The sequence below is a fragment of the Cololabis saira genome, chromosome 17 (assembly GCF_033807715.1).
Source record: "Cololabis saira isolate AMF1-May2022 chromosome 17, fColSai1.1, whole genome shotgun sequence".
NCBI classification, from domain to species: domain Eukaryota; kingdom Metazoa; phylum Chordata; class Actinopteri; order Beloniformes; family Belonidae; genus Cololabis; species Cololabis saira.
This window is the reverse complement of record NC_084603.1, coordinates 6,721,279-6,740,385: the sequence shown is the minus strand read 5'-3', so window position 1 is coordinate 6,740,385 and position 19,107 is coordinate 6,721,279. Positions and strand designations below refer to the sequence as shown.

The window sequence follows — 19,107 nt, the reverse complement described above, 5'->3', positions numbered from 1 at the left end:
AGGACAGTTTACAGTGCATTAATATTTGAGTTTAGTGCTCCTTCTGGGTTCGTCGGACACAAAGGATTTCAAGTCTGGTGTGGTGTTCTTGAACAGAGCTCTACTTGCAGTGTTTTAGCAGACAGCGCTGTACTGAGCTTTTATTTTTAATTTCCTCTGGGTGAAGTGACCATCCTCACAGTCAGAATTAAATTTTAACACAAAGGGGAGAAAGAAAAGTGTATTATCTCAGTTATGGTGGTTGGGATACACCTCTGGCATATCCTCATCCTGATGAAGTCGGATAATCTCTATTTGTATGTAAAATTCTGCTTTTTTTATCTGTTAAACGAAAATAATGTACAGAATCAAGTAATATAACAGCAGCTCTTGCTGTGCACTGTCACTGTCAGAGAAAAATCCTGTCTAGCAGAGTTTTCTAACATGATCGAGCAAATATGATAAACATCAATGTCGAATCTGCTGCACTCACGTCAAATTAAGTGTTTGTGAGACAAAATCAGCCCATCGGAGATTGAACTGTTTCATGGAATAATGTAATCTCAATCATTATCCCTACTTTTCCCTGGTCAGTCTCTGTTGTAGAGGGTGATGTCATCCACAAATGCTGTTTTACTTGTCAAACTGAATTTAAAGTCCAACTGTACTGTTACTCCAAGTTCAAATTATTCACTTCCTGACTCATGAATATGTGGCGCATTCCCACAAGCACACGACTATAATGGCCAAGGATAAATAACAGCTGACTGTAAACAGAAATGAAAATTAATGATCCAAGTTGGCTTCATTCAGAGTACCACTTTAATTCCTTGGAGCCACGCCGGGGTAGCACATTCATGGAAACATGGACACTTTGACAGCTCCCTGATGACCTTCACCAAAGCTTGGAGTTAGAAAATGAAGAAGCCAGAGCCATGTGGGAGCAGCACTGTATTTTATCATTTAATAATGTTATCTTCCAATGCCCTATCAAGTCCTGATAAGCTTTGGAGCTCAGTTTTTTTTCTCTTTCTCATATCTTCTTTTAGAATAAACATTACAGTTATTCTCCTTTGACACAAACATTGCAGTTGTTTCAGGTCACCATGGCGGTGGGGAGGTTAGCACTTTTGCCTCACAAAATACATTTGCTGGTTAAAAATGCTTGCATTTCTGTGTGCAGTTTTGCATGTTCTTTCCACACTTCTGTGGGTTTTCCATGACTCTTCAGGCACTCTCCAGGGCCTTCAACATACATCTTTGCTAGAAGGGTGGTTTTAAATTGCCTGTAGGTTTATGTCTGTCCTTGTTGTTTGTCCTATTTGTCTTTGCGTGGCCCTGTAATGGATTAGCAACATGCACTGTAACCTATCTCTGGAATAGCCTCCTGCCCTTCCACAACCCTGAGGGGAATAAGCTTAGTGCAGAAAATGTATGGATGAACCTTTAAACTGATGGTGACTGATTGATATTTGGTAAGATCCACATCCTACTTTATCTGCAAAGGCAGTTTCTGGTAAAACTGCATTCATTAATTGTGTGGGAAAGTTTCTTTTATGAGCTTTGTATAAAACTACACTGACACATATATGATGATACAATTCCTATTTTGGTTAATGAATACATTTCTACAAAGAATTAATTAATAGAATCTTACTTTAACAACATGGAATGAGTACATATTTAGTAATGTTCCGCTTTCTTGAATTTTCATGAGTTTTTTTGTTGCCTTTGCCATGGTGTCCACTATAGCTCTGCCATAAACATGACTGGGACACACATCCAAAGTGCCTTTTGGTAGTTTTTGAAAAATACTGAAAAAAGACCATGAAAGGTAGACTGTATTTCATCAAACATTTATGATTTGATTACTATAAGTTTAGAATTTATTTTAACATGAAAAAAAAAATCTCCTTTGTGGTGTTTAAGTAAACAGTGTGACAAAGCTTGAAGGTATTTGACCTTCAAAAACCTATTCAATTTGTATTACTACTGTTTAGGCTGCATTCAAGCATCTATCCAACATTATGTTTGCTATCCTGGCAATGCCCTCATTTCTATCAGATTATTATTTTGAGTTATTCTGTACAAAATCTTTTGTCGTCAGTGTTTTTTAGCGTCTTTGGTAAAATAATCCATCTCAATTCTGTGAAACTGCTAGAAATGAGGAAGTTTAATTTGAAGACCTAATTTCTGAGCTGAACTTGCTGAAAATCCAGATTACAAGGCGTATCATCACACTCCTTTGAACTACCAACAATAATGAAATAAAAACAATAATGAGCCTCATCCAAAAGCCAAACAAAAATGGACAGATAAAAGGAAACTCATTGATGCAGCTGCTATGGATCAGTCATGTAATCTCCCGCTGCCTCTCTCTGAGCATGTGCAGTCAACACACAGGAGATTTAAATCCGAGGAATGTGGAGGTGAAAAAAAAGCAGGAAATGAGATAAGAGGGCAAATGACTTACACAGAGTAACGGGTAACATATCCACCGATAAAACCTCTCTCCAAGTCAGAATTCTATACTTTTAGGTAGTATTGAATGACATAATACATATAGTCTAAAATGATAAGATGCTGTTATTTTTAATGAGCAGGTTCATTATGAGTGTATGAACTTCTAATCACTGAATTATGTACATGCATACACAGCAAAGAATACTTAAAAACAGGCACATTTGGCCCTTTAAGCTGAAAACAGGAACACCACGAAAGATGGTGCATGATTTAACATCTTTATCTGCATGACACAAAATTATTGTCACTACTTATTATTAAGTTCATCAAGATGGCAAAATTCATTTCCAACACCATCTTTGAGGAATTAAATGAAATAGGAGCTCTGTCCACGGTGAAGATTTTTCAGTGTTCAGGCTACCAGTTACTGTAGCATGAATGAAAATTGAGTCACCTGGCAGTAGCTAAGAAAATTGACTCTGGTTTATCCGTCGGACAGCATTTGCTTAAAAGTCAATTTCCACTGGTTGAAACATGAGCAAACTGTAATGATTGATAGCAGCACAGTTAGCTCATTAAAATTCATGACACTTGTAATCTGAACCACAGTGGCGAGAGGGAGATATGGTTCTTTCATATAATTAAACAAGAGACACGAGCAATTTGTTCAACAAAGATGAGATACTCAGAAAGAGATGCTACTGTAATGACAGGCTACCTAACCTTCACAGTAAAAATTGTGGTACTGTGCTCATCATCAGGCTCTTAAGAAATTTGCAATTCACATTTTGCTACTCAGAATTGAGGGGGGAAAATTCTTACCTTTTTGAAGGAGGAAGCACAAGGAGAAGGAGGGAATATTTTGAATATCAAAAGGAAATATAAGTCTCCCACTAAAGAATGGTTCTTCCCCTTGGGACATGTTGGTCTTGAGTGTAATGACTCTCAGTGTAGACCTCCTGAGACAAATTGCCACTGACCCCCATGGATTTTCCAGGGCACACTCGATTGGAAATGGACTATTCAATTTCCCACAGGGAGCCCTGCCATTTCCCCGCAATGCATCACTGAAAAGGCATCCACTTTTGTGTTTATGCTGTCAAAAAATAAATAAACTACACCAAAAATGTGTTGCAAAAGAACATTTATACAGTAATGCAAGAACTTTTAAGTTTCATCTTATTGTATTCATTTCTACAACCAGGATTAGCAGAAACTATTTGCTGGCTTTTTGTGTTTGTATGTGTGTGATTATTTAAATACCGAAAGTATTATCACTAACAAATTGTTGAGTCGTGATAAGTGTTTTCATTTATACCCTCTCAATGAAATTTGCAAATATTCCACACATTTCTTGATTATTTTGTATTAATCTAACATTTACACCTTTGTGCGATCCCTGCTGCTCCTGGGAACATAAATCATCTGCGTATAAATTAACAGGGAAATTACTTATCAGAGGAGAATGCTTTGAATTAATGAGGAGAAAAAGAAAAGATTCATGGGTTTGTGTAACTTTCTGCTCAGGTACTGAGAAAATGATGAACGTAGAGTCTGGAAAGAGGTTTCTGAGCCACCTTGGTTGAGAAGACACTTGGCTTCTGCAATAATGCTCTAAAGCAGTAGAGACAGAGAAATTTAATTCATTAGATTACTCAATACTACACACAAATTAACATGTTACTTTTCATGTCATTGTTAAATTAGTTTTGGCTTTCAACTTTTGTTTTCATCAATTAATAAATGCAAATGTGACAATTTTAATTATTATTCCTAAATAAATAGTAATATGCTAGAAGATACCATAGAAGTGCATAAATCCTTAAAATGTAATATTCTGTTAAAAATAAAACCTTGTGCTTGTCATGATTTTACTTTTATTTTATTGTTAATGTAAATATGATTTCAACCCATTTATAATGCGCCATTAAAACTCTTGGTGACATTCCATCACTTAGGACCGTTGAAGGGACCATAATCCATGATCTAAACGCTCAATAATACCCAAACAAACCAACATGCAAAGATTGCATTCACAGTCTACAGCTGAAGTATACTGTAGGCATCTACCTTTAATCTATTTTCTGCTGCAATTCATCCACTTCCTTTTGCAGGCCAAGAAATTGAGTTTTTCATCACTGCAGTCTCTCACTGCCATCGACCAGCAATATTGATCTGGAGCAGATCTCCTTCCACTCTACCTGGGGAGCCAGATGAGCCTTGTTCATATTGATCCAACCTTTTTATTCTACATTCTCCCTTGTCCTTTCTTTAAACTGGGAAAAAATATGCTTGTCCTTTTTTTTAAATAAATATTTTTTTTGAAAAAGCGCTGATAACCAAACTGTGCTGTTTCATGCTGTTATTGCTGATGATCTACTTGTCGAGATTGAGAAGCTGTTAAATTCTAAAATAAAAAGCCTCTCACAAAAGGTTTGTTTGGACAGTTTAGCGATGTAAAGATGTGCTTCTGCTTATTTGAAAGAGGGTGCTGGCAATGAAGCTGAGAAAAGCAGAAAAATCCAAAACATGTCTATCAGGAAACCAGACAGGCAGGCAGGTCTGGCGAATGAAAATTAATGTTCACTCTGAAGAGATAAACCTAATTTTCTTCAAAAAGAATGTTTTTTCTGTTTTTTCTTTTTCATTCAACTTCAGGCAGCTCTTTGAGTATTTTATTTGTTCTGCTATTACAATATTTTTCTTCTGTGTTTTACAATCACATGCCACAGCTTTATAATCCCACTTAATCATGCTTCTTTCCACAAAGTGCCCCTCTCCTTTTCTGTGCCCATTTCCTTTTGCTCAGTCTTTAAATGCCTCTCTGTCTGCTTTAAGTCCTTCACTCTGTCTCTGTGTCTTCCTGCTTCCCCCTCAGGAGGAGAATCTGTGGTAAAGTACTAATCTGTGGAGCTTTAGTGCAGTCTTGCCAATCTGCCATGTCAAGATATAGAAATCTCACTCCAGGCAATTACAAGCCTTTTTTTCCCTCTGCATGGTAAAGAAGTCGGTTTCCCTTTCTCGGTTGCAAAACATGTTGCCACAGTGACCTATCAACTACTATTACCCTCAGCAAGCACTGATGGATTTAAGTATCAGGATACACTGGGTACTGCTCGTGTTTTAAAAAAGGTCCAATAAGTAAGATCTAAGAAAAAATAATTAATTTCCCTTACTAAAATAATTTTCAAAAGAGTTCAACTTGTACACAAGGAAAACAAGTAGTTATCCACATAAAGTGATCATGAACACACTAAAAAGAAATATTTACAAAGTTTTACAAATGCAACTACCTCCCAGTGCGAACATATTTATTTGTTTTCATATATAACATCTGTGAGTCTGACTATTATTCATGTTTCAGATTTAAATGCAAATTTGATCACATAAATAGCTTGAATCACAAGGAAAATGCAAATGAGGCTCAAATCTCTTTGTATATTTTAATTTTCCAGGAGCTGTTCATATTTTCAATAAGCAGAGACACAAATGCCCATGGATGGTATTGAACCAACTTACGGACAATCAGAGAAATAAATCAAGCAGCAACATGCCTCAATTATTTTATCCATATATATTTTAAACACACTAGAGCTGATGTTCAGAGCCTCAGCGACAACAATACTCTCATCTCACTTTTCCTCAGGTGGTTCTTTACCTATCTTGATAAGGTCTTTGTATTAAAAGAAACCATATATCAACACAACTAAGTGAATAAAACGTTATTTCACGTCCCAAAATGTCTCAAGATAAAAGTCTGCATGCAGTATGCAAATAAGTACTCTGTTATTTTTGAATGTCTCATTATGTATCTTGAACCGGCCCTTTCAATTCATTACACTCTGATGTTTGTGTTCCACTAATCAGAACGGATCATCACCTGCACTTGGAATCAGATAATGACAATGTTTCAGATCTTACTAATGAAATATTATGGAAACAGTTATTTCACCACCACCTGCTAAGAATTAATCCTGTTTCTCGCACTATTATTGGAAAAATTTGAGTGATTATGTATGAAATTACCTTTAACAGAATGTCAGCGCCATGCTCTTGACTTAACGCACATACATGCACCTTCTTAATGGGTCTGGTGTTGTCATTTCTTTCCAGCAACAATAACAGCAGCAGCTCTTAGGTACATGCTGCTGAACAAAATGATGGGGTGCGGCACCTGACTCATTTATTTCCACTTAAAATTCAAGATAAGAATTTTAAAAAATGTTCAAAAAGAAACCTGATTCCTTTTCATTCACAGTTGTGCAAAGGGATGCGCTTTGAAAATTAGGTCAGTCAACTGGATTATTTGCTTAAGCCTACAAAAATGAGGGTCGGGCAAAGACACCAGCAAAGATTTGAAATGCTACATAAGATTAAAATATGAAGCTAAAATGTATGACACATGCCTGGTAATTCTAAACATTTTCACTCATTCAGAATTTCTCTTAAGGAGCTGTTTAACATGACAAACTGTCAGACTATGCAAGTGTGTGCTTCACACTTCTCTTGAAATCACGGATTTTCCTTCTAATATTTAGAAGCCTATCTTGGTAACCAAAAAAAGGAGTAAACTAGGTTTTAAAAAAAAAAACATAGGCATAACGAGTTATGAGTAAGCGTCTGAGAAAATGTACAACTGTGTTAATATGCTCAAGTCCTATGGAGCATCAAGTTGAGTTTTTTGTGTCCAAATCACAGTTGGCTTCCTTTGACATTTTACATGATGACAGTGCAGATGACCACTTACTGCAAGGTGTTATTAAGTCTGCATGTGGCCTTTGGCAGGGCTATGTAGACACCCTGTGCCACCCTCTCTAAAGGGCAGCTTGCTTTTCTTAATTATGGCCTGATTATCTCCGATAAAAGGTGAGGAAAATGTCTGTTAAAACACTTACACTGATGTCTCAGGTTAAAGCTTTCAACCTATGGGAATAATTTCAACTGAAAAAAAAACTTCACTGGACAGTTTTCTAATTTTCATACAAAACTATAAAAGTGATAAAGAAGTAAATAATACAAATACAGTAAAATATACTGTCTCAGTGAAATCGCCTCTATTATTTGACTGTTCCCACAACTCGTATAACTTTTCCTCCACGATCAGTATTATTTATGACACACACACGGACATCTTAAAGCCAACAAGAAATTCTGAGTAAAAATATTGTAAATAAATCTTCCAATTGCTTTCTGTCAGAGGTGGTATTTCTGAATGACTTGTGTGTGTAAACAAGCATATGTTGGACAGTGAACAAACTTTAACTGTAAACTGATTAACTCGTCAAATTAACTATATAGGAAAAGGGGAAGGTGGTGGCAAAAACCACCTGGAACCACAGCATCATGACCTCAGAAAGAATATAAAGTGAAAAAAAACCACTATTATAATCATGTTGTGTGGTGGTGGCATGAAATGTTTTGAAATTACCTGCCAGTAGCAAGGAAATAATATTAATGGAAAGTCAGTTACCAGCTTTGGACACACAATTTCCAATATCCTGGTGGACACATCAATTTTCTTGCTCCATTGATGTGTAAAGGCCAAAAAAACCATGGGGGTGGCTGTGAAGCATCACATTTGCAAGACTTTGAAACAGGAGACTTCGGTTTGATTCCTGTGTGAGACTATATTTAACCTGACGAGCCAGACGGTTTGTTATACACAACCATCTGCAAAGTTGTTGTTGGAAACTGTTTAGAAAAGGGCAAACGCTTTCGAAAAATAGTTGGCATGGATTGAACAAGCCATCTGTTTATCACCGTCTATCACTGTCACGCATCAACTAGCAGATCACCAGTGGCGTGGAGCCAGTTGGTAACATCAAACTATTGTGGAAGCCAGTGTGTAAAAGAGCAAAAACCTCTTTTTCACAATCAAAAGGGGCTCTGTTGTTGTTCTTTTCTATTATTTGAAAACATATTTCCCAGTTTTGAAAAAAGTGATGCAATGGCAGCAACTGCTGTTGACAACCTTCACATGTAAAGCTCGTACACAGCTGGAAGTATATGGGACTGGGACAGAAAAATGCCAAGATGCTTTCTCTCCTGAGCTGGATCTTGCAACGCTCAATAGAATGAAGCTGTCATATAAGGTCATTTCCGTTCAGTGGTCTTTATTTTTGGGATAGTGTAGTCTTTTTAGCACTGGGTCAGGTGTAAACAAGCAGCTATTTATTTTTTCCAAGGTGTTTTCTTTTTGAGTGTCCCAGCAACATTTCCCTTTTGGGCCCATGCGGGTTCCAATACCGATGTGAAATGCTGAGCATGTACAGGTTCAATGATGTGGGGACCCAGATGGAGCACCAGTACGATCAAATTGTGAGTTGAAAGTGGGCAGACCAAAGAAAGAAGTGTTTTTTTCTGTGGGCTGTCTGAAATCACAGATGGGGGGCCTGCAATGGCAAAACTGCTTTGAGCCCATATATATTAAATCACATGGGCTCTATGTGGGCTTTTCTGTTGATCACAGGAAACTCACATGGGGGGGCAAAGGCCAAAGCTGTTGTGGACCCTGCTAAGTGGCTATTTTGACAAAATGCATGCTGCAGCCACATAAGGTTGCGTTAGAAGGTTTTCCTGTTTACACATGCCGTTTCGACTTATGCTTCTGCCACTCAAGTCTGAAAGAAAAATCCTTTAAAGGAGCATGAGGCAGGATTGAGGCAGGATTTATGAAAATTACGTATAAGTTTTAAGTTTTCTAGTAATGTCAGATGAAGCGTTCCAAACCAAAAAGAATGAGCCCCTCTAGTGTATCTCTCCGTTGCATTGAACAGGCTGTGTGCTGCAAAATGGGCTGCAATTCCGGGCCGGAATTTCCCGCGCTGTCCTGCGGATGTGACGTCAAATGACGCTGCATGCGCGTTCTCCCCGTTCTCCCGTGCCGGCTTCGCTGTTGGCTGCAGTACCCCCAACGGCCGTTGTGGCAAAGGTGGCGCTAATGAGTGTCATTTCTTAAAAGGAGCCTCATGCTGCTTTAAGCATGCCCACTATATACTTTGTAAAAGCTGGAAACAGTACAATAAATCTGGGACCTAGCATATTGCACTGCCATAATCAAAAAATGTCAGGAGATGATCCTATGATTTCCTTTCTGAAAGCCAGAATATCAACACAGTAGGAGAAGGAGAAGACGAACAACAAAGAAATAACCGGAGGAACGGCAATGCAAAAGTGCGTGTGGCACCACCTAGCATCGCAGAGTTGAACGCACTTCACTCAATAATTGATGTATGCCGTGCATGTATACTTGGATTTCTTGGAAACTTCAGTTTAATCCTTAGTTAGATTGTTGCCAATAGCTTGATTTAGATGTGCATGTAAGCGCACTGAATGTCAGGATAGCTATTCACAAGCTGAAGTTAAGTAGAAGTTGAATTATGCAGAAGGACAATCATGCAAAGCATCAAAGTAAATCCACCAGACAATGGCTTCAGGAAAAAGAATCTGCCTTTTGGAGTGGCCCAGTAGCCGCTTTCCCAGTAACGAACCGAAGCCAGGCATATTGAGGTCGAGCCAAGCCATTTGCTTTCCAATTGTCACGTTCAGTGCATAAGAGAGCATCATAGCTGACCCCTGATTTATGGCTTCACTTTTCTGTGCAGCCAAGCAATACTGAAAGGAGCTGAAGACAGCATCAAGGTGGAAAGGGGGTTCAACAATTCAGCATATCTCTGTTTTAAAAGTCTATTTACTTGTTAACTCCATCCATCCATCCATTTTCTACCGCTTATCCGTTACCCGGTCGCGGGGGCAGTAGTCTTTACAGAGATGCCCAGACTTCCTTCACCCCAGACACTTCCTCCAGCTCTTCCGAGGGGAGTCCGAGGCGTTCCCAGGCCAGCCGAGAGACATAGTCTCTCCAGCGTGTCCTGGGTCTTCCCCGGGGTCTCCTCCCGGTGGGACATGCCTGGAACACCTCCCTAGGGAGGCGTCCAGGAGGCATCCGATACAGATGCCCAAGCTACCTCAGCTGACTCCTCTCAATGTGAAGGAGCAGCGGCTCGACTCCAAGCTCCGCCCGAGTGACTGAGCTTCTCACCCTATTTCTAAGGGAGCATCCAGCCACCCTGCGGAGGAAACTCATCTCAGCCACTTGCATCTGCAATCTTGTCATTTCAGTCATTACCCAAATGTCATGACCATAGGTGAGGGTGGGAGCATAGATTGACCGGTAAATTGAGAGCTTCGCCTTTCGACTCAGCTCTTTCTTCACCACGACAGTCCGGTACACCGACCGCATAACTGCGGACGCTGCACCGATCCGTCCGTCAATCTCACGCTCCATCTTTCCCTCGCTTGTGAACAAGACCCCAAAATACTTGAACTCCTCTGCCTGAGGTAGGACTTCTCCACCCACCTGGAGAAGGGACGGCATACTTTTTACCGGTGGAGAACCATGGCTTCGGTTTTTGAGGTGCTGATTCTCATCCCTGCCGCGTCGCACTCGGCTTCAAACCGCCCCAGCACATGCTGAAGGTCCCAACACGATAAAGCCAACAGGACAACAACATCCGCAAAAAGCAGAGATGAAATCCTGTGGTTCCCAAACCGGATCCCCTCCGGTCCCTGGCTACGCCTAGAAATCCTGTCCTTAAAAATTATGAACAGGACCGGTGACAAAGGGCAGCCCTGCCGAAGTCCAACATGCACTGGAAAGAAGTCTGACTTACTGCCGGCAATGCGAACCTAACTCCTGCTCCGATCATTGTTAGGATCCGATACTTGTTAACTCCGTTTATGATGGTCTTGCTTCACCTACAACTGCTGTTAATGTTTGTCCAAGAGATTAATTTTTAGTTTGACTTTAGTTAGCTTTTTCTTTAACTCAGGATCTACTCTGTTGCCCGCTCTGTGCTGCTTGTGCTTGTATAGCCCTCTCTTGTCATGCGTGTCGTTGCTTTATGACTCTAACTCATTGTGCTTTCAACAGTATCTTCCTTTGTTGTGCAAACTTTCCATTTCTTCTCAAACTGACTGTCTTCAACTCAAACAACACTGAGCGGTTCCTGATTCAGCTCATAAACACTGGTTTAAGTAATTGATTATCATTCAGGACTCACCTTCACTGTTGGCTGTTAGTAGGTTCAGTTTAGAGTATATTAGTACATTCAGTGAATGAACTAAAAAAACAACAAGGAATTCAAGAGTTTGTTTTTATGATTTAACTTTGCAACTGTAATTATCTTGCGTTAAATCATGATCTTCAACTACTTTGTCCGTTAGCTTGGTGGACAATGGGGTGATAATTCACCAAAGTAATTTGTTAACAGAGATATAGTGACGTTGCTTCAGTCTTGTGCAGTCTCTGCTAGCTGGTTCGTTCACAACTGGGATCAGATGAATTGTGAAGTGGACATGTACGGATTACTTCATTAAGTGATTTAGTTCAGTTTGTTCATGCAAAATAATTTTCATCATTTAATCACTCTAGAGATATTCCAATTTTTAAAAGAAATTGGGGTGTGATGCAATATTATTAGGCGGGTCAGAGGAGCAGCAGAGCGGCGCCATCTCCTTAACATTTGGGACTGGAGTGATTTTTCTGCATGTGAAGTGAGGCCAGGGGCAATTATAGTATTTCAGCAATCGGTCTGGCCTGGCTCTATAGTGGGAAAGGAACTAGTCAGACCTCAGACGTTAACCCCAACAAAATACTGCGGAATGACCTCAAGAGAGCCTTTCATAGATAGATATTAGATATTCAAGTATCCTACAAATCTGTATGAGCTGAGGCACTTGTTTAAAGAGGAATATCCAAAAGTTCCTCCTGAACCTTGTACAGGTCTGATCCAGAGAAGCGCGATTATCTTAAGTCATTACTATGAATGGAGATTCAACCAGCTATTAGCTTTAAAAGTAGTAGTAGTAAAATAGAAACACACACACACATAAATAAAACTGTATGTAAATATAACCTTATAGGTCTATAACCAAGCAGCAACTTTTAAGCAGTGTGAGTTGAGGCATGAAGTGCTGAAACTCTCCAAATTTAATCATGCTTTATTCTGACCTTTGCGGTTACAGAGATCGTCAAACTTTACATAAACATGGACAATAAACCATCTTACTCTGCTGGTCTTAAAGTAAATGAGCGTTTAAATCCTGCATATGGTACTTCAAGCAAAGCTCTTTCAATGCTTATTTTTTCATTGACCTTTCCAGACTCCAATGTTGCTTACTCACTGAGCTGTGCTGAATCCCAGCTTAAGTGCTATCCATCACCGTACCATGCCATAACAAGTACAAACATAAGCACACCTCCTTACAAGATAGCTTTCCCTCAAGGTTAAAAGCACATGGACTGGATTACATGAAACCAGAACTGAATCGAGTTAATGGTTTTATGATTAGATATCTGAACCTGTTGTTTCCTATGTTACATAATATTTATCTATTGACATATTCTATCCAAAATTTTAGTACAATTATTAATGGCAGGGTTGGTTCTGTGTCATCTAGTTTAGGATTCTTTCATAAAAGCATAAAAAATGCATGCATCTTAGCTCTGACATTCATTATGTAGACTTTTATCACCCACAAAGCAAACACAATTTGCACGTGTGAGAACATGACTAATATTAACAGCCTATTACCTCCTATTATGGCTGTAAAATTGTCGCATTATATAATTTGGAATTTCATTTTCAATGTCAGCTCATGCTGGGTAAACCAGCATTTGAAAGCATAAGTAGTCTTCAAATCTGGGACACAAAGTCAAACGCTTCATATGTGTCACCTTTTTGTAATATAAACTAGAAAAGGTGTAGTACATTCTAAACATCCATTTCATTTATATATAAAAGCAACCAACAGACGGATTCACTTGTTCATGCTACGGAAATCCCCTGAAATGTGCACACTATAATGAAAAAGGACAATTTCCATCTTTAGAAAGTGGAAGCAATTACATTAGGAACTATACTAATTTAGAAATAGCCCAGTTGCACCTGTAAGCCTGTCTGCACAGCTTGTAGTTTCTCTTAAGCTGCGCATGACATTTTATTGTGATGACAGCAATTAAATACCCAAGTGATTAGTGTGCCATTGGTATTATAACTTATCCGACTGTGCGCTCTGCTCTCTAGAGCTGGTTGGCAACAAGGTTTCAGGAATCCTCTTTTGCTGGACTGTGCTGCACACATAGGCCTATCCTCAAAAGGACTGGCCATGAAACAGAGGATAAACCATACAAGTGGTTAACGTGACACAAACGGATATCAAGGGAGGGCTAACATAATACACAATATTCTCACAATCATAAATCAGACAATGAATGCAGGGTTTGTCCTCACTCCTAGTTTTAACAGCCAAATTGGGATATATGTTTGTGACCACACAGGGACAGACTGAATTGAGCAGGTTCTACACCATACAACACAAGGGGCATCTTGCCAAGGGAAGAAGCACCGGGCCATGTAAGGCAGATTTGTGCCTCATCAGCATTATCTCAATCTCCCCTTGCGGACTGCCTTCTGCCACATCCACACGGGGTGTTTGATACAGCTTAGCAGAAACCTGGGCAGGTTGCGAAGTTAGCATCAAATGGGTCTAAAATGCAGGTATTCTCATTCTTTGATTTGTTGACTAGTGTAAACAATTAACACAAACATTAGCAACAACTGCCCTGGCACAGGATCCATACTACTACTACTACTACTACTGTCATTTAGCAGACGCTTTTATCCAGCAAAAAAGTGGAATCACATTTATTGTATGTCAAACATGTATGAGATTCAAAATCTAAACTATGCATCGCTTTTCAGCGTGCTCAGGTTGGCGTTCAGGTTGGAGCCTTGAGATGACACTTACCTTGTAAGATGAAGAGGTTGATTTCCTTTGTGTCTTTTTCAAGCGTGCAAGTGTTTAGGTCTCCCTATCAAAGTCTAAGATTCTATACATTTTTGACTTATCTTAAAGTTAAGAATGTAAGTAGATAAGTCGTTGGGCTGAGTCTCGAGGAACTGAATTTGACTCAGTATGAACTCTTCTTTGGAGATGGCTGTGTATGTATATGTAAATGTTTATGTGTGTGTATGAAGCACATATATGTAGGCCTATATATTACACCATTTTTAGGGCAATTAGTGGTTTCCCCATTCATGTGTGCATACTAGTTGGGGATGTGACGTTGCATTCATATTACAAATCAGATACAAGTCGTCCTGAAACTTCAGTCTATAATCACAGAACATCAGTAAGATAATGTATTGTAATCCTAATTTACATCATCAAGGACAGGAGCTGCTTTACCAGCAGGACAACAAGAAACAGTGAAAAAAAAAATCTGTGTATCCTCACATACATTTCCTCTGGTGAATAGTACATCAACAGGCTTCTGACAGAGCTGGAGGGATGTTAAGTGACTACTGTTCAATCAGATGACCCCAGACACGAGTGCAGCTACCATGAATTGGCCCTCTATATATATTTGTGTAAATTATATAAATGTAAATTATATAAATGTATAAATTTATAATCATAACAAATGAAATACCTTATCTGTTATAATTCATCAATCTGTCTATAATTTATACCTGCCTTTGGGCAACAGTAGTGGTGCACCCTGGGTAGGTCACCTATCAAGTATTCTTCTATACATTATATATGACAGAAATCAAGTAACTACAGTACTGTGCAAAGGTCTTTGGCACCCCTGGTCTTATTGTTTTACTCATCTTTATAATGGTATCCATATTTATGTTCCTGCTCCTTAAGATGCAAACAAAAAATTCAGGAACTGGGCTTTCTTAAACTCAAATAGAGCTAACTCCTGAGTGAGTGAGTGAGTGAGTGAGTGAGTGAGTGAGTGAGTGAGTGAGTGAGTGAGTGAGTGAGTGAGTGAGTGAGTGAGTGAGTGAGTGAGTGAGTGAGTGAGTGAGTGAGTGAGTGAGTGAGTGAGTGAGTGAGTGAGTGAGTGAGTGAGTGAGTGAGTGAGTGAGTGAGTGAGTGAGTGAGTGAGTGAGTGAGTGAGTGAGTGAGTGAGTGAGTGAGTGAGTGAGTGAGTGAGTGAGTGAGTGAGTGAGTGAGTGAGTGAGTGAGCATTTGACTGAAATTCATGTAGAATTCGATGAATTTTCGACAAGGAACTTTTGATTATTTCAAATGAGGCTTGTTAGCAATTGGGATCCTATTGGGAGATTGGGCTCTAACTTATGACTTGCTCAGTTTAATTTTAAGGACTTAACTTATGCAACATATCTTGTAAACCTGTAATTCTCCAACCTCATTTTTGATGAGAGTTTGAGTCCCGACAGAGAACAATTAGAGGTTTTACAAAAATTCCAAATGAACAACTTAGTGAATGAAACAAAACAAGCATTTCAAAGAACCAATTTAGACATCTCTATACTACAAAGTAATTGATTCTATTCAACTGATTTTTTTTCTCCTTTATTTTATTTTTATTTATTTTATGGCGGTTGTGCCACTGTGGAAAGCATGCCTTTGTCTTCAACAATGGATTTTAAATGTTGCCATACAGCTAAGGAAGTGGGCATGTTGTCTTCCTTTTAACAGCCAAAGTGAACTGAAACATTACTACGGCTGATGTTTACAGCCTACAGTGAGTCAGAGTGCTGTCTGCTTGCGGCCAGACAAAGATTGTATCATATTACTATTGAAGCTTTAAACACTGTAAAATGCTGACAGTTGCATTTTCCAGTTCAACTATTTGTGGAATCAAAAAAGGAAAACATATTTTAATATTATTGAATGAAAATCTGAATAATCTGGTCCAGCCCTATTAGTTATTCTGCATTGATGGGTGTTATTCTACAGTTCACCGTCCAAACATATTACCACTAAAGTGCATTATTCTAACCTATTCTAACCATTTCGTTCTTTCAAAATATAGGTTTACTGCTGTAATCAATGTGAAAGAATGAAAGTTTTACCTTGTATGCTCAGCAGGGACCTTAGAAGCCAAACTTCCCCTCTTTGCCCTAAAGAGGAGAGTCAAATGGGAAAGATCAGAAGTCCACTTACCCCACAGCAGAAGAGGTGAGGATCACTGCCAGGACGGGGGGCCCAAAAAACCATAAACAAACCTCACACAAAACTTCAAAATCCACAATTAAAAAAAAAGAAAATAAATAAGTCTGACACTGAGTGTTGTTGGTGTACCAACCATTGTGTACCTATTATTCCCACCTGAATCCATAATTTACAATTCCAATGCATCAAGAACAGAGCAGATGACAAAGCTTACATGTGAATCCAAAGCTGCACCTACCTTGAATTTAATTATTGGAAAATACAATTTAAAAAAAGCCTGTGACTTTATATACATCATTAGGCATGAGTATATAATGCGAGAAACACTGCCACAAGTTCAGTGAATTCAGATGAATAAAAAGGGTAGTACCTTTACTTTTACCTATGAGATTTGATGAAATGTTCCATGAGGAAAGCAGATTCCAGAACAAAAAAGGGGGAACAAAGGGAGAGCAGACACCAATAAGTGTTGGACAGGTGTTGGAGGAGAGAGGCTTGATGGCTACAGATATGTGCACATATAAAGAGAGGAAATGGCTGGCTGAAATGGGAAGTGGAAAATAAGCGCAATACTTCACATCTTGACTCTACTGTATGATGGTAATATGCAGTACTAAACAAATGGAAAGATGAAAATAGAATAGATAGAGCATCTGTGCAAATGTTGCAACATGCATTACTGAAGTGACGGCAGATGAGGATTAGTTGAAAAAGTCAGTAAGCTATTTTCCACCATCATGCATTACAATCAAGGTTAATGCAAGTATCTTATTATTTGAACCGCTACCACTACACAAGAGGAGGTACAGTAATTGAGAATGATTTAAAAGAGAAATGAAATGGTAACCCAGAGAAAGCAATGAGCTTAAAAAGGGGTCATATGATGAAACGGTAACTAAGGGACTGGAAGGCACCGAGGTCATTCAAAATAGAAGTGACAGCAGCCCATATCTGAAGCTTCAAGCTTGCGTAGAAGTTAAAGGCACACACACTTCTGAGCAAAATGGGGGCAATAGGAACAATGGACTGATGACGGGAGGGTAAAAAACAAAGCCCATACCTTGGTCGCCCATCATCAGGTGTGCCAGACCTTAAAGGAAAACAAGAGCACAATCAGCAGAGAACAAGGGATCGTGGGGAGATTGTATGACACTGACATGCAGGCATCTCTTTCAGAGTAGATGTCTGTTTTACTTAAGGAGCGTTGGGATAAGGGAAAAGTAGGGCTGGGAGAAGAGGAGGATGCACAAACAGGGTTTTTCAGATGAGCATTTAGTCAACCAAAGCAGGTTGCAATGCATCATCATCAACTTACTATACATTTTTCAGAAACTTAAGTTCAGGTGGACTTTCTCTTTGCACGACGACCATCCCATTAGAGCACCGAAAGAACAATCTGTACACATTTTTCTTCTCCTTTTGCATGATTGTTTCTAAAAGTGCCATACTATAATTGCTTCTGTTTAGCAGTTAAACAGCGTTATTTATTCCACATGGAATCTTAATACAAAGAGAGCTGTCAGAGGGAGAAAAAGGCATTCTGTAGACGGTATATTATTAATTAAGGTTTCTGTCATTTACTCTTACGATATCATTACCAACCAGAAGAGATTAATAACAAAAAATAGCAAAAATATGAATTCAACAGTGTGAGAAGAACTTTGCAAGTAAGTAATTCATAAGTCTTGTATACATGTATTTAGTATAGTTTAAAAAATATATAAATAAGGAGGCCAAACAAATGTACTATGTTCTGTTTTGTCCTATTTGATATTGATACTCAAATGCTTTGATCAATAGTATTTCATATTAGCCACTTTTTACTCAATGAGTTTTACACCTGAATTTTCTTTATTCTATATTTACAGGATTTTTTTCCATCTTGTTAATCTGGTAAATCAAACAATCTTGGTTTCAATATTAGCTAAAAATCAGGGTTAAAATGTTTACTTTTTTTTTATTCAATAGTAGCAATGAAAGAAAGTACTAAATTATCAATTCAGTGACAGAATCAACATTGTTCCACGTCTGGAGCAAACTCTGTTTTAGCATTTAATTATCATTGTTAGTGTTTAAATTTAAGGGCCTGAAAATAGAGCTTGAAAGGCACTGCAGAAGGACATAATGGCACCAAATGGCAAGGCTGCAGTGACAAGACAGAGTCAAGCTATGAGGAGTCTATTTCACAAAGTAGAGTTGATAACCCTTCTTTTTGAATATGAACCAAAGGAGCACATCTTAAATTTTACCTGAACATGTAACCCTGTGCTGCTACAAGACTGCTGCGTCTGTAATTGTTGGTAAATTACAGGCTCTTCATCATTAACATCCCTGCTACTTTGCAACTCATCACATATCTGCTCTGGTCCTGGTAGACTGCTTTGACCATTATTGAAATGAGCCGGTAATGCCTGTGTTTGCAGATTAGTGCAGTTTTGGGACACCACAAGCAAAAATGGACGCTGCGCTGTTTGCGATTAGGTGTTAATTTGCCTAGCATATTAAATCCAAGCACAAGTGTTTCATCAGCACTACTTCAAAGCTGCTGAAACGAAGACAAAAGATTAAAAAAGCTAAATCCAATTTTAGTCTTCTGCTATAAACCAAAAAAATAAATGTAGTTTGCATAGAGTTTTAAATAAAAAAACTAAAGTAAAAAGGGGAATAAAA

The 19,107-nt window shown here is 38.7% G+C and overlaps 1 protein-coding gene across 10 annotated transcripts in view; it reads right to left on the bottom strand.

Moving 5' to 3' along the window:
- LOC133463903 (neurexin-1a-like) overlaps positions 1–19,107 on the bottom strand; it is a 301,928-nt gene that overhangs the window by 260,616 nt on the left and 22,205 nt on the right. For 6 of the 10 annotated variants that reach the window (XM_061745671.1, XM_061745673.1, XM_061745676.1 and 3 more), the window contains one exon: positions 17,498–17,527. In XM_061745671.1, coding sequence (XP_061601655.1) covers positions 17,498–17,527 — 30 coding nt within the window. Of the gene's footprint in view, positions 1–16,337; positions 16,386–17,497; positions 17,528–19,107 lie in introns of all 10 variants that reach the window. The other 4 variants (XM_061745667.1, XM_061745669.1, XM_061745668.1 and 1 more) reach the window with 1 other exon arrangement.